The 22,410-nt window shown below is 53.7% G+C and overlaps 1 protein-coding gene across 2 annotated transcripts in view; it reads right to left on the bottom strand.

Moving 5' to 3' along the window:
• The window catches only part of Rapgef3 (Rap guanine nucleotide exchange factor 3), a 22,410-nt gene extending 2,078 nt beyond the window's left edge, over positions 1–20,332 (bottom strand). The window contains exons 1-27 of one of the 2 annotated variants that reach the window (XM_028789361.1): positions 20,019–20,332; positions 19,383–19,595; positions 14,222–14,275; positions 14,017–14,123; positions 13,711–13,832; positions 13,174–13,342; positions 12,539–12,623; positions 11,722–11,782; positions 11,560–11,636; positions 11,240–11,386; positions 10,790–10,902; positions 10,418–10,506; positions 10,085–10,163; positions 9,776–9,935; positions 9,605–9,687; positions 8,994–9,033; positions 6,597–6,678; positions 6,130–6,276; positions 3,808–3,905; positions 3,292–3,417; positions 3,028–3,209; positions 2,686–2,776; positions 2,531–2,581; positions 1,621–1,708; positions 1,221–1,285; positions 476–530; positions 308–379 (exon numbers count right to left, since the gene is read on the bottom strand). In XM_028789361.1, the coding sequence (XP_028645194.1) occupies positions 308–379; positions 476–530; positions 1,221–1,285; positions 1,621–1,708; positions 2,531–2,581; positions 2,686–2,776; positions 3,028–3,209; positions 3,292–3,417; positions 3,808–3,905; positions 6,130–6,276; positions 6,597–6,678; positions 8,994–9,033; positions 9,605–9,687; positions 9,776–9,935; positions 10,085–10,163; positions 10,418–10,506; positions 10,790–10,902; positions 11,240–11,386; positions 11,560–11,636; positions 11,722–11,782; positions 12,539–12,623; positions 13,174–13,342; positions 13,711–13,832; positions 14,017–14,123; positions 14,222–14,275; positions 19,383–19,595; positions 20,019–20,024 (2,662 nt within the window). In that variant the 5' untranslated portion in view covers positions 20,025–20,332. Of the gene's footprint in view, positions 1–307; positions 380–475; positions 580–1,220; positions 1,286–1,620; positions 1,709–2,530; positions 2,582–2,685; positions 2,777–3,027; positions 3,210–3,291; positions 3,418–3,807; positions 3,906–6,129; positions 6,277–6,596; positions 6,679–8,993; positions 9,034–9,604; positions 9,688–9,775; positions 9,936–10,084; positions 10,164–10,417; positions 10,507–10,789; positions 10,903–11,239; positions 11,387–11,559; positions 11,637–11,721; positions 11,783–12,538; positions 12,624–13,173; positions 13,343–13,710; positions 13,833–14,016; positions 14,124–14,221; positions 14,276–19,382; positions 19,596–20,018 lie in introns of those variants that run through there. The other variant, XM_028789362.1, reaches the window with a different exon arrangement.
• Between the last annotated feature and the right edge of the window lie 2,078 nt (positions 20,333–22,410).

Raw genomic sequence — 22,410 nt, 5'->3', positions numbered from 1 at the left:
GACACATAGGTGACATCTGTTGCCTATGACAACCCTGCATACCTTCCCAGAGCAAACTCCTCACACCTGTGAACAGCCTACTACACAGCCTAGATAAAAAGCAAACTTTTCCCCACCTTTGACCTTTTTTTTTTTTACCTTTTTTTCCCTTGTCTTCCTCTCTCCCCCCTTTGTCCCTTTTTCTGCCACGTGGAACTGCCACGTGGAACTGCCACGTGGAACTGCTTTGGCCTGGTGTGGTCTATTGGACACGAGCCAGACATGAGCCGAGCCGTCATTCAACACAACACCCTGTCCCACCACTTACATGTGGAGATCCTTGATGCCTGGCTGTCCTCGTGGATGTGGGAAACTCGGCTTCTGAGTGGCGATAGAGGCGCTGGGCAGAGAGAGGGGGAAGAGTCAGGGAGGCGGCCATGCGGAGCCTCCCTGGTGGTGCTGAGGGAGCTCCCCTGCCCAGGAGAGCACCTCTTACCAGTGCCGTGGCTTCGGCAGTGGTGCAGCATCCGCACAGCCCTGGCCATCATTCGCTGAGGACAACACAAGGTCATGAGATCTGGCTGATAGGGACTAGGGAGTCTATAAAAGACAGGGTTATGGCTGCTTCAACCCAGCACAGCCACATGCTCAATAGGAGCTAGGCAGCAGCTGGAAGACAGAGATCAGGGACGGCTTCTGAGAGATAAGAGCCGGAAGGGGCTCTTACTAAACAGTGTGATTAAGATTTATTTATGTGAGTACACTGTCACTGTCTTCAGACACAGCAGAAGAGGACATCGGACCCCATTACAGATGGTTGTGAGCCACCATGTGGTTGCTGGGAACTGAACTCAGGACCTCTGGAAGAGCAGTCCGTGCTCTTAACCACTGAGCCATCTCACCAGCCCAGAACAGTGTGATATTTGAGGCTATCATCTAGTAGCCCTAAAGGCAGACCCTCCCACATGCCAGAGAATGAGGCAGGAGCTATTAAAACAAAACAAAACAAAACAAAACAAAACAAAACAAAACAAAACAAAACAAAACAAAACAAGGTCTCTCATAGCCCAGGCTGTTCTTAAACACAGAATCCTCCAGTCTTAGCCTCCTGCCTACTGGGGTTACTTGCATGCATGCGGGGGCGCAGGTTCTATCAATGGACACCCACCCCTGTTCCATCCCGGGCCACTGTCATACTGCCAACCCACACTAGAGGTGGGAGCCCACTTTCCTGAACTCACCATCTTCTCAAAGTTGATGAGGTTCTCCACCAGTGTGTGGTTTCCCTCGTGGATGAAGGTCATGTCTGCAAAGGGATGGTTTTCTTTGCTTATAAGTCCCCGAACACCTTCTTCTCCTGGATTCCAGGAAAGGTGACAGGCCAACCATAGGAAGCCTAGGGCCTGTCCCAGCCACACTGCTCAGCCTGCAGCAGCCTCTGAGCCATGGCAACCCCCTGGTATCTCTTGGGGCATCAGGCACAGCCTCCGGCAGCACCCTGCTACGTTCCTGACCTAACTCCTTTCAGCTAGTCAACACCTAATTTAGCTGAGTGCTCCCCGTGTGTCAGCCCATCAGCTGTCACTGCCAAAGAGCGTTAGTGAGCCCAGGGATGGAGGCAGAGAGGAGCCCAGGGCCTACCTTTGAGAAGCAGAGGCATGAAGGGGATGACAGGAGGGGAGAGCTTGGTGAGAGCCAATCGGTACACTCGGTGGTTCCAGGAAGGGTCCTGTGAGGAGAGGAGGCTGCCCTGAGGGAGGTCTTTTTTTCATCCTGCATATGACGGCCCACCACAGACCCATCCTCACCTAGGTCCCAGGCCACACTGGAGAGGCTCCAAGCCAGCCTCCCCTCATACAGGAGCCTTAGAGGTAGGGACTGTGGTAGACCAAACAGTGATGGGGCCTGGCTTTCTAAGTTCGCAGTGCCCCCAGGAAATCTTCATGGTGATTAATCCCAGAGGCCTCTCAGCCTCTCTATCGCTCTGGTGGGTGTGTTCCCTGGAATCCCTTGGATCCCAGTTTTCTTGCGAACGCCCAAATCTGAAAGCACCTTGGCGCTCTTCTCTCTGGAATGCTACAAAACCTTCAAAAGTTCCAGGAAGTTCTACTCCTGTCTCATTCTTCACTTTTGTCTTACAAGTCTGGTCTGCGAATCCTTTAAGGGTCCTGGAGGGTTCAATGGTACCCTCTTACCTGACACACAGCGGGGGGGGTATCCTGGCACATAGTAGGTCTTCTGCTTGCTACCTTTGCTGTCAAGCTCAGCTCAACCCTTGGGCAGAGCAGTCAAACCCTGGCCTCTTCTGCCTCCTCCTGAATCTCATACCCAGGACATCCCTGGGCATGCTGTGGTCTCATATCCAGGGCAAATGTCTTCTCCATGAATAGCAGAGGGTAGAGTATACCACAAGCCCTCATCACTATATTGAACTCCCTCCGTCAGCTCCCACAACCACACACCAGAGGGATCCAGGTCCTCAATGGGCACTGAAAGCCACAAAAGGCCAAGAGCCAAGTCCAGAGAAGGTGGGAATGAGCCCAGCACTCACCAGCAACCTTTCCAGGCCCGAGTACAGCTTCCGTACTTTATGGGGTAACCGCTGTGAAAGTAAGACAGGTGAGGGGCCATGACTGGAAAGAGACAGCCACCCTAACATCCCCCAGGAGGGCAGAGGCCTGGCCTTGGCAGATCCCGGACGCTTACCTCCCAGGTGTGGGCCAGGCGGCTGATGGCCGAGTTGCTGAGGCCAAACATGACCGCAAAGAAAGAGTTGAGATTCTTCTGCTCCTTGAGGCTGTGAGCACAAGACCCAGACACCCTCAGAGGAAACAGCCGAATCCCCAGTGATGGCTTTGTAGGATGGGTGGGCTAAGTAAGAGGCAAAGGCTCTGGGAACCCAGGAACAAAGGGAAGGCTAATTGGGCAACACATTGGGGAGGGAAGGGTGGCCGCAGGACTGGCAACGCACCACACCGTCTCACAGATTCCACTATTCCTCCATATCCCACCAGCTCCACACACCCCGCTGTCCCAGTAGGCACTCACTGGGCTGCTAACTTGATGAACTTCCGGAGTAGCTGAGCCCGGGGGCCTGGAACAGGGCAGAGGCAGAGCTCGGTGGCCACCCAGTACTGCAGCTCGTTGAAGCGACGCATGAAACGCTCCAGGTTTGCGGTGGTGACATCCCGCAGGTGCTGGGGGCCCAGTACGTAATGGATCAGCTCCACCTGGATGGGGCAAAGACCAGGTCAGGATGCTAGGCCTGGTGTCCGGCCCATACCCTCTTCTCCTCAGCTCTTTCTCCTGTACCTGGTGGATCCTGTTGAAGAGGTTCCAGTCATGGTCTGTCAGCTGGCCTGCCAGGTCCTTGGCACTCACTAGGTCCAGCATCTCAGAAGAACCCAGAGTGGGCCCCAGCTGCTCAGGGTGTGGGGTCTGCAGGAGAAGAATGCTCAGACACAGGGAGAACCTGGGACAAAAATTCTGCCTGTGGTGAGGGGGACAGCGGACAGACAGGGCATTGTGAAGTGGAGAGGCTTCTCAGGTCTGTGGATGGCGAAAATGGGTTCTCCCGAGGGGGGTCACTGTTCTGACAGCTCTCTCATGCTGGAACTCTGGTTTGAGCCCCTAGAGTTAGAGTCTAGAGCTAGCCCCTCTTTCCCCTTGGCATCTCCAAATGCTATGGCCATCCCTCTTTTCCCTGTGAAGACTCAGGAACAGCCAGAGACAAACACCTCCCTCGCTTCTCTGTGGCCATCCTCCCACAACCCACCGTGCCTCCTGGTCCCAGAGCTCCTCAGGCTCTGGCAGCCTGCCTGTCCCTACCAGCCCATGCACTTCCTGTGGGTGGACAACAAAGAGCCGCTCGTTGAGCCCCAGGGATGTGGCCACACCGCGGGCATCTGGCTGCAAGCCAACGACATCTGTGGAGACAGCAGAGGCTGTGCTTAGGGGAGGTGGTTGGGACGGAGGCCAGGGAGCAGCTGGAGGCCCTGCCTATCTGAAAGTTTTCTTCTTCTGGCAATGGCTGGGTAGACTCTAAACGCACGGGTGCTCATAACCACACCTCGACACTGCCTGTAGCGTTGACTCAGGCAGCACCTGAGACTGGTCAATTGTGGGTGAGATATCAACGTCCCTGACCCCCAGTTTCCTCTTCCATAAACTAAAGCCTGTAGGACTCACCCCAACTACTTTCCAGGTAATTTTTATAAGTGTGGCTACTACAGGTAAAAAAAAATGCTTATAAAAAAAAACCTCTAGAAATTAGGAAATGTCCTATCTACCTCTTACTGTTGATTTCAACAGCTATGGACTGGACAATGCTTTGAGTCTTCGAGTCTCCAGGCCCCTGAACAGTGGCTTCCAAAGTGTGGCACGTAAGACTACTCACATGTCCAAAGAAAAAGTTAGCTCTCCTATTTAACCCACTTTCTCAATTTTCTTCTATTAATCCATTTCTTCTATTATGTGTATAGCTTTATAATCCCATGTTGAGGAAGTGTTTTATATATAATTTATACGCAAGTGTATTCTTAGGGAGATTTGTAATAGAGCACTGGTTAGTGACCGTCAATGGTCAAAAAAATGACTGCCGTATAGTAGGATCTCAATAAAGGACATTGTCCAGCGGTAACTTGCCAGGTAGCCACCAGAGGGCAGTGCTTCCCAGAGCCGAGCACACAGGTGAGCTCTAGAGTCACTCCTGTTGACTCCTGAAGGGTGAGGGCTTTTCTCTTAGCCACCCTTGCTACAGCTCCCTGACAGCCCCAGTTCCTGACTGCTGGACTCTGGCCGTCAAGTCCGGGCTACACAACTCAAGGATAACAATGGCTTTTAACATGCCAAATTCTCCCAAAGCAGGTCCTGATAACACAGACAGGAGTCTAGGCAGAGGTTAGAGTCTAGGCTAGACTCGGGGTTGCAGGCTTTATGGGTATCTGCAGTTTAACAGCTAGACTCTCATAACCACGCAGTCGCTTGGCAGACTCAGAAATGGAGACTCAGAGAGGCCCTGGGTGCCCCAGCTGTAGTAGTTAATGTGGACTTCTCTCCCGGCCCTGGGAGTCTATGTTCACTATCATCCAGCAGATCTGTCATAGTTGCTGTAGAAATTCTAGTACCTAGCCCGTTCCTGCTACATAGCTGACCCTTCAAAATGTCTTCTTCTTCTTTTAAAAAAGATTTATTTATTTACTTTATGTATATGAATGTCTATCATATACACCATGTGAGTTGTGAGTCACTATGTGGTTGCTGAGATTTGAACTCAGGACCTCTGGAAGAGCAGCCAGCGCTCTTAACCACTGAGCCATCCTTCCAGCCCTCAAAATGTTTTCTATCAGGGCTGAAGAGGTGGCTCAGCAGTCAAGCACACTGGTTGCTCTTCCAGAGGACCTGGGTTCTATTCCTAGCAACCACTTGGTGGCTCACAACCTCCTATACCTCTGGTTTCAGGGGATCTAACCCCCTCTTCTGACTTTCAAGAGAATCAAACACACATATGGTGCAGAGGCCATACATTTAGGCAACACAACCAATACTCATAAAATAAAAATAAAACTATTTTTAAAGTATTTGCAATACTAGTTACTTCATCATCTTGACACAAGCTAGGCTTATCTGGGAAGAAGGAATCTCGAGTGAGAAAATGTCTGTGTCAGGCTGGTCTGTAGCAAGTTCTTGATTAATGATTGATCTGGAAGGCCCAGCCCACTGGGGGCGGGGCCACCCCAGGGAATGTGGTCCTGGGTTCTATAAGAAAGCAAGCTGAGCAAACCTTTAGGAGAAGCCAGTAGAAGCCATGGCCTCTTCTTCTCCAACCTCCCTTCACAACGGGCTGTTTAATTCTCACAAATCCTCTACGACACCTGCCATTTTACTATCTCTGCCTTACAAACAAGGAGCTCAAACTGAGAGCTCACACGCCCTGCCCGGGGAGCCACAGCCAGTGAGCCAACCAACCAACCAACCAACCAACCAACCAACTGGCTGGGTCTTGAGCATTGCTTCTCAAACAGGCAGAGGAGATGTGGTAATCCCGCCGCAAATTCAGGGCATGAAAGTAACGGTCTGAACTCAAGGATGTGGGTTTGGATCTGAGGGTGCTCTCTCAGGGTAGAGAGTTAATCCAGAGACACAACTCACCACCTGCAGAATTAACCTTCACCAGCATTTGCCCCTTGGTCCAGTGGTCCTCATGGGCCAAAGCCGCCATCACTTCTCTCACAGAGGCCGTCACCGGCAGGTGCAGGGTCAGCATCGAGTGGTCAGGTCTGCAGATATCGTAGGGGACTGGAGAGGAGGAGGGGATGAGCTGGAAGCAGGTGCCTGGTCTCCCTTCCCCATGAGGAACAGGGCCCTAGCTCAGCAGCAAGAAGACACCCATAGGCCAGAAAAGGGGATACAAGGAGAAACAAAGTAGGTGGGTGCCAAGGCCCAGCGAGGAGTACTGGACCTAGGAAAGCAGCCCAGGTAACTGACCTGCTTGGGGTAAAGACCCCGAGGAGGACCATGTCCTCCCCTAGCCCAGAGTAACACCAGCCAGGCAAGGGAGACAGACACAGCAATGCTGATGACCCTCGATGCCTGGCTTGCTCAGTTACCCCACCTACCTTTGTCCCCAACTCGGATGGCACCAGTGCTGCTTGGGAGGGGTTCCTCCTGGTTAGGGAGCCAAACAGGTGCATTCCGGGCCTGAAAGGGAAGAAGAACAAGGCTCCAGAGTCCAGGGACAAGTCAGGGAGGGCCTTTGAGGTGACAACCAGCAGGGGCCCCAAAGCATCATAGTGCCAGGGGCTCTGCTGGCCGCATGAACCCCAAAGTCCAGGGAGGGCAGGGAGCCAGGCTCGAGGAGAGCCAGAGGTCAAATGCAGGCCAGTCATCTGATACAAGGCGGGGAATAGGGGGGTGGTTCAGCCACCTCCATAAACAGGACCAGGGCTGTTCTGGGATGAAACTGCTTGGGCCCAGTTTTTCTCTTTTTTTTTCTTCCCTCAGCAAGCATTTGCTACAAAGTGGACATTGTTCTGGGTATCTAAAAAATATTCACAGTAGTCTTTGGAGAAAAATATTTTTAGTCCACATTTTGTGGGCATGATAAATGAGGCTCAGAGAAGTTAAGTGACAGGCTAAAGGCCACACAGCCGCCGCTACGTGGCTAGAAACTTATTCTCGCTGTGCCCTCGGCCTGCAAGAGCTGCTCTGTTCCAGTGGGCCGAAAATGCCAGATAGCTTCTCTGTGAGTAGTCCTAACATGGCCTCACCCGACTTCCACTCTCCCTCCAAATCTGATACTCTCTCTCACTGCCTCTAAATGGAGCTGGCACCCTGCTCCCTGCCCCTTCCTAGACAGCTTCCTCAGAGTCCCCACCATGGGTGTCACCTGAGCACCTGAACCTGTGTTGGGCACACCAGGGCCCCAGCCTTAAAGTTACATCCCCACCCATGACCTATGGTTCCAGACTTCTCACACTCAGGAATCCCCTCATCCCTGTCACCGTTCCTTCCGAGCTCATGTTTCTCATTGCCCCCCACCCACCCACCCAGGGCTTACCACTCTCTTCTGGGTTCATTTAAATGGGTCTCTCCTACCTCAAAAGTCCCCTCACCCCCGGGTGCTGCCACTCACCTCTAACCCACCTAAGTAAAGCCACACTGAGCTGGGGACAGAAGCCATCATTCCCTGTCCCCTTTAACCTCTCAACGGTTCACAGGCCATTCTCCAACCTGGAGATACTCTGGCCCCTGACCCCCTTCCTGGTCTCCTCTCTAGCCTCTAGCGCTGCCTGAGGCCTTGTTTGTTCCTGTCAGCTCCTGGGACATGTCTCTGTCTCTAAGCCTCATGGTAAGTCAGCGAGTCATCTTTTCTCTGCCTGCTTTCTCAGGTGCCTCCGACTGCACGCATCAGAAGACTGTTTCACAGGTTTGCTCCTCTGGTGACTGTGAACCCACAAGCCAGGGGCCCCCTCCTGCCACACCATCCAGCATCTAGCAGGGTGTCTGACATCCCTGGGTGACTGGCATTGATTCCTCAGTGCCGGCCACATGCAGAAGCAAGTAGAGGCCCCTTGTGTCCAGCCCTACATCCTGATGGGATGTGACAGATAGGAACATACAACACATTGCAAGTTCTGGGGTGTGGGGAGGAGCCTGGTATTGGAAGAGCAGAAAGGAAGAATCATAGAGTAGGGTGAGGGGACCCCCGGGTGTGAGAAGTTTGAGGCAATGAGTCAAGTTCCCTCAGCAAAGGAAAGCGTCTACAAGCTGAGAGTGCTCCGAAGAAAGCAGGAAGGATGGACGTCTGGGGATGCTCCGGGTGGGAAATGAGAAGGCCTTTTGGGGACATACATTCTGGCTCTGTTCAGAACAAGCAGGGTCTAAAAAGGTAAAAGGCGTCAAAAGAAAGGGCCCCATGCAGAAGGCTAAATGCAAAGGTCCTGGGGTGAGGCCAACTGTGACTACAGCAGGAAGGAGCCTCTGGCCGGCGGCGTGGGGCAGGGCTGGGGGCGGGGCTGGGGCGGGGCTGGGGCGGGGCTGGATGACGCTAAGGTGCTCACTTTTGAGTTCACTTCTCTATGATCAACCCAGCCTCCCACCTTCCCAGTTCTTTCTCCTACGACTCTTCAACCAAACCTTAGCCCCAGTCACAGCTCCACATCTCCTCCCCAGCCCCAGCTGGGAGTGGGCTGGCCACCTGGAGCCCTGGGACAGGCCTTAGCAGACCATCTAAGCTCCTACACCACCACCCTCCAGAAACCCTTGGCTCTCGGAGATTATCCCAGTCACCTGTCTCATCTCTCAGCTACAACTGCAGGCGTGAATCACCTCCCAAAGGAATAAAAGCTTCTTACGGAAAGGGAGAAGGTGTCCCCTTAAACTTAGTAGCTCCCGCAGGACCTTCCCTGATGCACCCAGCACAGGTCAAGGACACTCTGGGTGTCTGGGCTGGAGGGGCAGAGGGAAGATGCCAGGTTGGGCAGAGGGGGAAAAACAAGAGGCAGGGCAGGCACCTTGGTCTGAGGAGATACATTCCCACAGCCGTTCTCCAACCTGCAGAGAAGAGTGAGAGAAAGAGAGCGACTGAGGACCCTGGCAGGCAGGACGATTCCAGGGCCAGCGGCCACAGTGGTCTAGATCCCACCCTGCCCTCCCCAGAAGTTCAGAGGGATGTGGGAAGGAGCGTAGCGTACACAGGGCAGGGGGCAAGGTTCGCTTAAGACCCAGGTCGGCTTCTGTGGTTTCCAGAGGCCGAAAGGAAGGAGGAGCAAGATACAGGTTCCTGGGATCTGAGTGAGCCCTTGCCCTTGAACCCCAGCTGCCCCCACAGATGTCTGGGAAAGCAAGATAAACTTAAAGGAGTTGATTGATGGGCAGGGCCAGTGGACATCGGTACCATAGTCCACAGTAACTGGCCAAAAGGGAGGCGTAAGCATGCAAGTGCATTCAGTGTATAGAATGAGCAAATGAATTGACTATAGCCTATGTGGGAACAGAACAGCAGTTGATAAGAACACCTCGTGGGCTAAGACAAGCTGTCTAGCCTGGAGGCCTGGATGCACCAGCGCCAGCATCTCAGCCTCTGCTGCACAAGGAGAACCAATGAGCTTCGGTCACCGGTCACCTGTGGTGTCGCCGTCTCTCAGGATACTGTTCCCTCAGCAAGTTGCTAAGTCGGGCATCTTTGCTCACCAGGTCTGAGAGTTTCTAGGAAGAGCCAAGAGTCAGCTCCTGGGATGGCTGTAGCTGCACCTTCATGAGTCAGCCCAGCCAGCCCAGCTATACTCCCGGGTACCTGGAGGAAGCCGGAGGCCACAGGATCGGAGCGGAGCATGGGGCTATACAGGGCCACCCACCGGCTGACTAGTCGCAGGATCTGCTGCCTCTTGTTGCAGATGTAGGTGCTACGCTCCTGCTCGCTGCCTCCAGCAGGCTCTGCCGGCTCCACGTGGAAGGTGAACACCAGTCAAGGAAACCACAACATGCCACTGAGGTCACCCACCATGTGGGGCCCGACTGCTCAGGGCGCCAGGGAAGGGTCACGGCACCCTCTCTGATAGAGATCTCATCCCCTGCCCACATCACCCTGGGGCTGGAAGGATATTGGTGCAGGAGGGCAGCGAAGAGCTGGGTGCTGGGCATGAAGACACTGTGGGTCAGCAGGAAGTCACTGAGGAACGTCTCTGTTGGGGCAGGGTTAGGGTTGGGAAGGGATTTCAGCCCAAGTCATAGCTGACTTATATGTGCAGCTGGAATATACATCCCTTAAGTCAGCACAAGCAAAGGAAGCAGTGCCCAGCCCCTGTGACAGTTCTCTCCACCCAAGCAAAGAGCACTTCCTGCCAACTGCCGGTATGGACCAATCTAGAACCTGCTGAGGTCAGGCTGCCATGACCTCCCGATGACTCAGAGAACAAGGAGAGTCTTCTGACGCTACCTGTTGGGTCATGAGCACTGGAGTCCGGCCTCATAGCCTCCAAAAGGAGTTCTAGGATTTTCTCTGGGGTGCCAGACATTACCGTATACCTAGGGGTAAAACAGTCAGTCGGTAGCATGTGCCCTAAGGACATCACCCCTCTGCAACCAGACAGCAATAATTGATCACATCATGCTTTCTGATTGGCTAGCCCTATTCCACCTTGGAGCGGGGGCACTGATAACACCCTCTCAACCCCTCAGTGCCTCCCACCCCCAGATGGCCAAAGGGTATCAGCATGGAATGGAAACAGTGAAAGGCTTGGAAGTGGGAGAGGTATACTGGGTAGGGCAGTGTGAAGCTCCGTGGGGAGAGACATGATAGGCTTGTTACCGGTTCCTTCCTGGGGTCGGAGGGCGGGAAGGGCCAGCACCCTGAGAGGTTCTCTCCAGAACCAACACCACTTTGCCGTGTTCTTCCAGTCTCATGGTTTTCGCTTCCACATCCTGGAGAAGGAGCCACAGCCATGCTCGACACACTAGGCTGTTCTTCAGACGTCCTGTACCACCTCCCTTCCAAACCTAGAGCCCTAGAGGCCCCTAAGGAGCCTCAGCTCTTCCCCAGATCCACCCGTCTCAGACCTCTCAGCCTCAGCGCCTCCACAGACCCAAACTCCACCCTCTACCCACCCCCTCACCAGTCCCTGGTCTCCCACACCAAATTGTGGGTGTCCTCTCCCAGCCAGATCCCGAGTTTCCTTACAAATTCTCTCTGATGCCAGTGCCTCTGCCCGGACACCCCACCACATCCTCACTACCCCCACCCACCCCTACCCTACAGCACCTTGATGATGCGGTTGAAGTCCTGCTTGTCCACACGCAGAAAGTGACAGTTATTTTCTCGGAGGATGATGGTGGCTGCCCGAGGTGCATCGTTCACCAGAGCCAGCTGTCCAAAGTCATCTCCCTCATGCAACGTGGTCACCAGTCCCTGAAGCCAGGACTCAGTCACAGCCTGCTCCTACCTACCAGTCCTTGGTGGGAGGGACAGACTCTGACATATATATGGGATTGGCAGCCTTGGGGCTATCAAAAGGAGTGTTCGTGAGGGCACGAAACAAAGAGCATTGACATCTACCCCCGTGGGCTTGGGGGAGGGCTTACCTTGCCGTGGGTCACCACATTGACAGATCCCTTCCAGATAATGTACCACGAGGTACCCTTGTCCCCCTGGCTGAACACTGAGAGAAGCACTGATCAGATTTGTCCCCTCCTACTACCCACCACTGCCCCATGGCTCCAGACACGGTGGTGAACCCAACTTACACACAGTTCCTGCCTTGCTGTGTGGTTCAAAGAGCAGAACGGCAGCTAGTTCCCGCTTCACCTAGGGGTGGAGAGAAAGTGGTCAACAGAGGCAGCCTTGGGGAAAGAGACAAGCTGAGAGTCAGGGTATAGCCAAAGATAGCACCGGAGGATAGAGCTATGGTCAGGCCACTTGTCCCTGGGATGTGGCAGAGACAGAGTAGGGGAAAGAAATGGACAATATTTCCACTGAAGGCTAGTGGTAAGAAGCTAGGTGGAGCGACTGGAGAGATGGCTCAGTGGTTAAGAGGTCTGGCTAGCCGGGCAGTGGTGGCGCACGCCTTTAATCCCAGCACTTGGGAAGCAGAGGCAGGCAGATTTATGAGTTCAAGGCCAGCCTGGTCTACAGAGTGAGTTCCAGGACAGCCAGGGTTACACAGAGAAACCCTGTCTGGAAAAACCAAAAAAAAAAAAAAAAGAGGACTGGCTACTCTTTCAAAAGACCTAGGTTCGATTCCCAGCACCAGCACCCACATGGTGGCTCACAACCATCTGCAATGCCAGTTCCAGGGGATCCAGTGCCCTGTTCTAGATTCTGTGGGCACCAGGCATGCATGTTGTGTATAGACATTCACGTGGGCAAACACATCCATACACATAAAATAATAAAACAATTTTTAAACTGAATTTATAAAAGAAGACCTTAGGTGGAAATCATCAAGCCATAGACAAAGGAGCGGGAACTGCCCTCTTCCCTCCCCTCCCCCCACCCCTCATCTAGCAGGAGGAAGAGATCCGGCTGAAGAGGCTGAAGAACAAGCCTGTCCTGTGTACTGACTGAGTTAGAAAGGTGGGCCACAGCCTTGATGTGCAGCAGCTCCTCGAAGATGAGGTCCAGTTCTTCATCTGTCCGCTGACCTGGGCTGCAGGAGCGGAAGAAACCCTGAGAAACTATGGATCAGAGCCAGGGAGGCACCACCCCACCCGCCTGCTGGGGCCTGGGGCCAGATGGCAACTCCACAACTATCAGTCAAGCCAACGGTTATCAATAGCAGGCTTTGTGGGTGAGCCCCAGGTACCGGGCACTGTGATAAGCACCTCTCAAGCATTATTCCATTCTACTCTCACAAGGATGTTACCACCATGATCCTGACTTGACAGAAAAGGAAGGAAGCTGACTGGAGAGGCCCAAGTCACCCCACCAGTAGCCGGTTGGGCTAGAATTTGCACCCTGACCTATCTTGGTCCAAAAATCCACACCCTCTGTCAGTGAGAAGGGTCTTCAGACCCTCTGGCCCAACACCCACGGGAATAGAAATGGTCTCGGATGTGAGAGCTGAGACCACATAGCCAGTCCATGGCAGAATGAGAGCTGAGCTCAGGCCTCTACTGTCTAGATCCTTTTCCCCAGATGAATCTGAGAGCCTATGAGGTCTGAACTGAAGGGAGCAGAGGGCAGGGCTCTCCACTCACGGCTTCCGGAGCGCCACAGTGAGTAGGGCATCAGGCCCCCGCTGGGAGAGCAGGGCCATTGCCTCAACAAGCTCCTCTTCCACGTCATGAGTTCCTGCAGGCTCGGGCTCTGGTCCAGGGAACCTGTAGAATTGGGTATCTCGGTCCTGGAAGGTCCAGTCATGTTTTACTGGGAAGCCAAGACATGGCAGAGAAAAGGAAAATCAGGCCAGGTATTGGACTTAATTCTAACACTATCAAAATGCCTTAATCCAGCAGTTCTCAAACTATGTGTCGAGAACCCTTTGGGGGTGGGGTGGTCACAAATCAGATATTTATATTATGATTCATAACAGTAGCAAAATTACAGTTATGAAGTAGCAACAAAAAGAACTTTATGGTTGGGGAACAGCACAACACAAGGAACCGCATTAAGGGGTCGCGGCATTATGGGGGTGGCAGCCTTAAACCTCTCCATAGTCCCCAAAAGAGTCCACTCCCCAGGTCAGCCCTCCCTACCCCCACCCAGTCCTAGTGCCCAATCGGAGCTCAGCTCACCATGGCAAAGGGCACCGTCATCCAGCAACACCTGACAGATGCCCACGGCTTGGCTCCGTGAGTGGACCCCAAGCCCCAGAGCCAAGATCCCATCCACCAGCTCCCGGCCAGAGCAACATTGCCTGTGGGAAACGGAAGGCGGGGCAGAGAATCAAAGTGGGAGGAGGCGAAACTCTATCCAAAGGCACCATCCATCCCAAGCCCAAGCCCAGCTCTTCCCCGATTCCCACCTCCACCCTGCAAAGCAGAGCTGGGCCCAGATGCCTGCCGGTGAAAAGGGAAAGTAGGACCCAACTCACCACTCACCGATATAGCCGCAGATGGTATTTTCTGTCTCGGATGAGGCTAGGGTAAGTGGCCAAAAGATGACGGTGCAGGAGCTTCCCTGCCTTGTGTACATGCTCTGTGGTGGCCTAGGACGAGGTGGAGGGAGGGCACCACAAACTTAGGCCCTGAACACCGCCCCCTACAGCCTGTAGCCCCTCCCAGCTCGGTCTTCCTCAGCTCATACCTGCTCCAGGCTCACTCTGAAATCCAGGGACCCCTCGCTGTTGGTAAGTGGCGTCTGAGGACAGTAGAAAGAATTTGCAGATCAGTGGGAGGTCTTCAAACTCACAGAGTGGGACCCCTCCCTGCCCCTCTCAGAAGACACCTTTTCCCACACCAGTGTGCCACAAGTGAGAACCCCAAGATCCCTATTCTGCGCACCCAGGGTCCAGGCAAACAGGCCCCATGTGTGGCTGGTCCGGGTGGACCTAGAGGAAGTTGGAAGCCACGATACAAGATTCATGAACATCTCGGGAGGCCTGGGAACACCAGCTCCTAGCTGGGACTACAGGTTGACCTCAGGCTCAGGGCTGTGCCCAACTACAGGGCCCTCTCTCTGTAGGGCTGTGGCTCAATTAACAGAAACACAAATTGTGAAGCCAGGTTCTATACTAATGGCATTACCCTAAACAAAATCTCTACGTACAAAATCTCTAAAGTGTAAACAAATAAAAGCAAAACTGGAGCTTTCAGAGGAACTCCAGGAGTGGGCACAGATTGCATGTTTAACCACTGCCCCGTGTATGGTTGTGCATAGGTTAGCTTTTACTATCTAGTGAGGCACAGGTGTGGCCATGGCTGACAGGCTCGCTTCTTTTTAGCAGATACTGCAAGTCATAGCCCTGTAAGGGTAGGTAAGGCCTTGGTAGCCCATAACTGGCTTACCATAGAAACATTGTCTAAGGATGCTCTTGGTAGCAATGTTACCACCAGGGACTTCAAGGCAAATGTGCCCTGCATATCAGCCATGAAGGCCCCTCACAACCCTCCTGTCCAACCATGTAAAAATAGAGTTTATGAACAGCTCTGGGTGGGCTGCTCTGTTCTCCACAAGCCCTCCCAAGGCATCCTAGGTGTGGTAGTCAGAGGTGATGTGTTCCCTTACGACTTTCAGGGAAACAAGTCTCGATATGAATTCAAGGGCCCTGCATAATTCAACCACGCACTCGCAGGATTGTCAACCCAAGTCGGTCTTGCTTCCACCTACCCACCCACATCTCCCTACACTCAAGGACCTGGAGAAGTGTTGGCTGGGGCTCTGGGATCCAAGTCCTCTCCCCGAGACTGTCAGGTCCTAAGCACACTGTACCCAAGCAGAAACCCAAGGTCTGACATGAGTGCCTAGCCCAGCATGGGGTGGAAGTCACTAGGTGTCCCAAGGGTATCCCTGCCCGGGTCACAAGCACAGGCCAGTGCCAGACACAGAGCCCTAGAGACTTAAGAACAGGAAATGAGGAGGAGGAGGAGGAGCCAGGAAGGGAGGAAGAGCAGGAATGCATCCAGCCAGGCCCTGTGTTGGAACAAACAGTGCCAGAGCGCTAATGACTTCTTGTTATTCATGTCAAAATGCCCAAGTCACCCTAACTCCTGACCCAGCATCCTTTGGTGCCCACAGCCCGGGCTCCAGCTGGGCTCTGTTATTGTTGTTGCTAGGTGTATGTGTGTGTGTGTGTGTGTGTGTGCTCACAGAAGATAAACAAGGGTCCAATTCCCTGGAACTGGAGTTGCAGGTAGCTGTGACACTGTTACTAGGTTGCTGGGGGTCGGGGGCAAACTCAATCCTTCTGCAAGATCAGCAAATGTTCTTATCCACAGAGCTATCTCTTCAGCCACTTTTTTTTTTCTTTTTTTTCTGGAGGCAAGGTCTCCTGCTGTCCAGGCTAAAGTCACTAAGCATCTGAGGATGGCTTTGAACTTCTTATCACGACACAGGGCTCCATGCATGTTAAGTGAGCACTCTACCAACTGAGACCTAGCCCACCCTTCCTGGAATTATTCTGACCTGGGAGGCCACATGACCAAGCTGGTCACTTCCTGTCCTTCCCCAAGGGATGGGCACAGGAGTCTGAGAACAGTAGCCGGAGAATGCAACCATAAGGCATTTTACTCTGCTAAAGAAAGCCTATGCCAAAAGGAACAAATTCACTGCCGAGGGTTACATAGTTGCTCAGGAAGGCAAGAGTCTAGGTGCTGCCTCTGTGTGAAGCAGGTGTTTGGATTCTATTTCTAAGCCAGAGAAAAAAGGTTACATAACCCACCCTAACTGGTGGTAAACAGCATTCACACCGGAACTGTCTGACTCCTCAGCCAACGCCTCAGCCCTACGCCTCTCAGGAGCCCAATAGCAGGGCCACTGTGCCCTCAGGAACACTCTATCGGCAGAGCAAGGGGCAAGCTTGTGGCCACAGCCCTCTGTGTCCCTGTCATGCTCCTGTGGATGAGAACCTCGGGAACAGGCAGGGAGAGGACCGTTAATGAGCAGCAGTGGGCATGTGTGTGGCCTCCAGATGGCCGTGTTCAAATGCTGGTTTCTGAATGGCAGCCAGGGTGTGTAACCTTATGCTGATTTAAGGTCTCTGTGGACAAGCTTCTTGTCTGTGGAGGGGATTGGTAATAATAGTACCTACTCCTGAGAGTTATTATCATATTATTTAAATAGGTTAATAATCTGAAGCCCATGGAATGGTGCCTGCCCACAGAAACAGCTTGGCAAATGCTAATGCAGTAACTTAATGCAGTAACTGAGCTTTTTTTTTTTTTTTTTTTTTTTTTTAGTTTGGTTTTTCAAGACCTGATTTTCCTCTGTGTAGCCCTGGCTGTCCTGGACCTCTCTCTGTAGACCAGGCTGGCCTGGAACTCAGAGGTCCACCTGCCTCTGCCTCCCGAGTGCTGGGATTAAAGGCGTACTTCACTACACCCCACTGCTTTCTTATTTCTTATGTGTACCTACTGCCTTGACATATGGACTACAGCTGGCCCTGGACTTGGACTCATGACCCTGAGTATCATTTTGAGGTCCTCAGTTGGCTCAGCCTTTACCTACCAACTCTTCTTATCCTGGGAAAGGAAGGATCCCAGGTAAAAGATGTGCTGGCATTAACCAGATGGCCGGCTCCACCCTCCTTCCCTGTCTCTAAGTGTCAGAGTTTGGCTGGAGGGAGAGTCAGGGACAGCTCGGGAACCCACCAGACCAGTTCCTTTGGTCATGGCTAAGGTCCTAGGCCAGTTTGAGCATGGAGCAGGGACACAGAGGGTGTCTGAGGTATTCTGCAGGTAGATCTTGGGTATAAAACCCAGCTCAGCCACTCAGCAGTTGTGCAGCCCTTCACCAGCTGCTTGACCTCTCTGTGCCTTCCTTTCCACATCTGTAAGATGAAACCATTAGGATATCCCACCAGGCTGTTGTGAACATATTTAGTATGACAAAGATGAGGCTGTAACAGGGCACAGGGCACAAGTACTGTGACTCTTACCCACCGTCATCATTTGGATGGATTTGTTTTGAGAATACAGCCACTTTCCCCCAAAACTGTCCAGTCTTGCTTGAGCCTGTGGGGTCCACCCAAGGTCACCCTGAGCTTTCTCTCCCTCCCACATACAGTACAAGACCTCATCTCTCCCACATCTTTTTCAAAGCTGTTTTTCACACCATTGCTATACAGCCTTAGCCATAGTCAGGAAGTCCTTTCTAAGTCTGGCTGTGAGCCCCCAGGTGGTCTCTGATGAACTAACTTTAAAGATAGAAGGGGAACCCACTTTCCCCTGGGCTTTCTAAAGAGGAGGACGTAGCCTGAATAGCCCAGGCTTCCCTTCCTGGGCTCTGGGCTCATCTGCTTCACGCCATGCATGCACACGCCCTGATGCCACTTGCTCCCCCACGGGAACACGTCACGAAATCAAAAGAGCCACAAGAGAACCAAGAGGTGCAGCCTCCAAGGGGGTCAAGAACCTCTTAAGCACAGGCTAGACCTACCTCACTCCACCCATTAGGGATGAGCATAGTAGAGAGATGGGGAATACTGGTGTCTAATCCTAAAAACCAAAACACCTAGAAACCTAAACCCATTGCCCCCATACCTGGCAGAGGAAGGCCTTGCTTCCAGACCTCTGACCCCCTTTGCATTCCAACAGCCCATACAATCTGGTCCTTCCTTCCTGAGGTCTTAGGGGAGAGAGAGACTGGAGAGGACTTCTCCACCCTCTCCAACTTCAGATCCCAAGAGATTCCTCAGTGACCTCATTGTCCTGGTAACTGACCTTCTCCCACCCCCTACCTAGCTTCTCCAAGCTGGGAAGGGGACAGGAAATGCACAAATAATTATAGCCTGAAAGGGAGGGCGGGTTCCAGCCGGCCAGATCCCAGCAGGAACTACCGTAGTGACCCAGAGCCTGAGTAGGGGTGTGGGGTAGGACGAACCTACCCCGAACCTCCACCTCTCTTAGAAAGACCCAGGGAGTGAGGGGCTAACAGGGACTAAACTCCAGTACCAAGAGACCACTCCTCTAGACCCACCTGGGGCTTTCTCAACCCAGTCTCCTCGATTAGAAATGGAAATAGTGTTTGGACAAGATTGGAAAAGGAAACAATCAGTGGTGATATATATATTTTTTTACTCAAGATTTGCCAGTGAGAGACAGTCCTTTCCAAGATTGTCACCCCTTCCTGCCTTCTCTCCCCCTCTACTCAGTACCCTCTGCCCCCTACACAGAGAGAGACAGACAGACAGACAGGGTGCGGGGAGGAGGACAGGACTGTCGAGCCCGGTAGTTGGGAAGAGAGGATTCCTGGAGCCTGGTTCCTGCCTGTCCCCCTCCCTCGCCCCTGTCCTTCCCACTGGCTTCCTTCAGCAGTCATTCTCCACCCTGAAACCTCTTCAGTCCCCCTTGGCTGGGTGCCACGGTTTATCCACACAAATACCTCACCCCAGGAGCCAAAAAAACAGATTCAGCCCAGTTCAATTGTTCACTAAAGGAGACCGTTGCCACGGTGATGTGTCAAGAACAGTAACCAAGCTAATTTCACCCCCACTTGACCTGGCCCCACATCTCCCCACTGCCTCACAGAAAGAACTCAAACATATAAGGCCATGCCTGGCACACAGGTGATAGATAAATGATAAAGCCCTTTCCGGCTCACCCACCGGTGGCTGAATGGGGCAGCGCAGGATGCCGGTGCACACGGGGCATACAGGCTCGTTGTGTGACCAGCCGTTCACACTGCCACCAAACTTCCCTGCCTTCTATCCACCCTGATGAATTTGCTCTGAGAAAGCTGCCTGTCCCGCCAGCACTACAATCCAGCCTCTTCCAGCCCTGACCCAGCCTGGCAGATGGCCGGTACTCACCCAGCGAAGTCCCTGGATGCAGCTGGGGCGCCGGTGCTCGAACACTAGCTGGTAAGAGCAGCACCGGGGACGGTGCATTCTCTTCAGAACCATATTGAGCAGCGTGCCCTCCGGAACCACGTCCGGGAGACCTCCCACCTGCGGTGCCCCCACAGCTGGACTCTCCACCACACCTGGGCCCACCTGCCAGTGGTTCTCACCTGGCCAGCTGACCTGTGATGTGGGGAGGAAAGTGGCTAAGCCATCGGACGGAGGAGCTGGACCTCCCCACTACCACCCCAGGCTTAGCGTCCTCTGGACTTGGACTGGTCATGCGGAGGTGCGGCAACCCTGCCAGGAGCCGGGGGAGGGACAGGAAGACCTGCCCCGGGTCCTGCTGGCTTGGCGCACCTAGGGGTCTCCAGCTTGACTCACAAAGATGGGGCCCTTCTCAGTTCTGGTTGGAATTCAGCCCCACCTCACCGTCCATGTCCTGAAGGCATGTCCACCTTTGTACACACACTCGATCCCCAGAAGCAGCCTTTCCTCAAATTCTCCTCCCCGCCACTCTCTCCCACCCAAAACTCCCTCACGTGTCGGCTTCCTCTCCCGCCCTTTCCAGCAGCTTTCCTTGGCTCTGACTCCGGCCCACCTTACCTTCATGTTTCTTCTCCAGCTCACACCGCGGTGCTCACCCTAGCAAGAGGCTGCAGGATCTCTGGAGTGCCCCAGGGCAGCTCCACCCGGGAATCCCGGAGGGGTATGAGTGTGAGTCCCCAGCGGCAGCGAAGGGCCAGCCCCTAGTAAGGACAGGTTGCCCGGAGTAGCAAGATGCAGGGCTAGGCAGATGGGGTTAGTCCTGGGTGAATAGAGGGCTGGGGGCGTGGGGGAGCCCCCACCCCTCCCCAAAGACTAAGAACTCCGAGCCTCCGCCTTCGTCCCAGATGCAAGAGCCAGCTGGCACAGGGCGTTCAAGCGAAGCTGCAGCTGGCACTGGTCCGGGCGGGAGCTGTCACACCCCCTGCGCTGCCCGCCCCTTCCCCTCCCCGGGACAGGCCGAGGGGGCGGGGAGCAGGCACCGGCTTCACGATAGGGGTGGGCATAGGGGAAGGGGCAGGACTAACAGCTGATGGAGTCCCAACGTCAGTGGGTTCAAGTTCCCATCCCGAAGCTTCTGCGGGTAGGAAGTGCCTTAGGGTATCTGCCCCTGCCGCTGCCCGAGTGCCGGGTTAGGGGCGGTGATGGCTGCACCCGCCGCCACGTGGCCAAGAGGAGAAATGCAAACAAGGAAACTAGGGAAGGGGGAGGGAGTGAGTCATGGCGGCCCCACCCGGGAGGGAAATCCGGGCTGGGGCCGCTTCCTGGCCAGGGGCGTCCGGCCTCCCGTTTGGGTTCAGGGTTTCCAGCAGCCCGGGGCTGGAACTGGGCAGCCTTCCCGTGGGGGAATCCCGCTGCCTGGCTTCCCACCTTTGCCCTCCTAATCGCACACACTGGCGCGGGTGGGGAAATTGAGGCTGGCGGAGAGGGACTGTTTTCCAGATGGAGAGAGGGACAAGTGGTTCGATTTATCCTGCCGGAACTTGGATTTGTGGTAGAATTTCATAGACAGGCTGGGCTTTGGGGGCCATGCCCCACCCCCTAAGTGCTCCCCTATGCCGGGCTAGGTGAAGGCAGAGCACACCTCCTCCCTGAGCCTCTTGCCACCGTCGCACAGATGGCCCGCACTTCGTCTCACTAGCTCCTGCTTCCTAGTGGACAGACTGTGACCTGGGACGGTGATTTCCGTGGCGCCCAGTAATTGCTCAGGACATTGATGAGGGTTTAGAAGAAGGCACGGGCTCCACCCCCAGCGTTCTAAGGCTCTTCTCTAGCCTCTTCTCTTCTTTCCCACTGCCATTAAACCCGGAACGGGGAGGTAGGGCTAAAACCAGCATAGCTAAGCCTGTTTCCACCCAGAACTGAGTACTTTAACCATCATTTAAAAACTGAATTTAAATGTGTGTGTGTGTGTGTGTGTGTGTGTGCATCTCAGCAGTTTTTCTTTCCCCAAGGGCATATCAGCGTGGCTGGTTTAACTCCTCAAACTCTGGTTCCATCCTATTGACATGAAATGGAAACTCTGAGCTTTGAAGGAACATTCCAGGTCATCTGTAGTGGCCACCCTCTGAGACACACTAGTGAAGATTTCTCTGCTCCTCAGAGGAAAGAGGGGAACCTGGAAAAGAGTCTGCCTCCCAACCCAGGTTCCTAGAATGTGGAAGAATAGCTTGAATAGTTAGCCTAAAAGGATGGGAGATGGGTGGTCTCACAGTGCACTTAGGGGTGGAATGGTGACTGCAGTCAGGATGCTGGATCTGGCCTAGAAGGTCTTGCAAAAGAGTTTCCTGAAACTAACTGTGAGTAGCAAGGGGGTGTTTCCTATTCCTGCTGCCCCACTTAGGACAGGTGAGAAAGATGTCAGATGTGGCAGGACCTGTGACTAATTTTTTCAATGCCTTATTTTTAATGATGGTTCTTAAACGCTTTAACCTGCCTTTAGCCCATTACCCACTGGAGGTAGTGGAAAAGAAAGTATATTGGGGAGTGGACCTGTTTAGACAGGTCTGGAAGTCGCCAGTTCAGTTCACAGGTCAGCAGCAGCAGCTTGATCCACTTGCAAACACTTCACAGATACATCAGCAGTCCAGTTTGATAGAGTCAGTTAGCAACGGCAGTGACACGACCTAGCAGAGACAGCCAGGCCTCAGCCTTGGCTCAAGTCAGCAGGAGGGACCAACAGGAACATCAGAAGTTCTCTCGGGAAGCGAAGATCAGCGAAGATCAGCGAGACCCACAGGGTTGCACAGCTAGCTGTACCAGCAAACCATGCTCTGTCTCTGTCACTCCATGGAGTCCCATTTATCTCCTCCAAACATCGAGTGTCCTCCACATGCCTTGCCTCAGCACGTGTATCCAGTCGCCCCCCAAGTCTGCGGAAGCAGCAAGAAACTTCAGTACACTCCAGAAGTAGTCCCGACAAATGCAGCTCAACTACACAGCGTAAGGCGGA

Source organism: Grammomys surdaster, unplaced genomic scaffold, assembly GCF_004785775.1.
Source record: "Grammomys surdaster isolate TR1022 unplaced genomic scaffold, NIH_TR_1.0 125818, whole genome shotgun sequence".
In the NCBI taxonomy this organism is placed as follows: domain Eukaryota; kingdom Metazoa; phylum Chordata; class Mammalia; order Rodentia; family Muridae; genus Grammomys; species Grammomys surdaster.
Note: the sequence above shows the minus strand (reverse complement) of the source record. Positions and strands in the feature narration are given on the sequence as shown.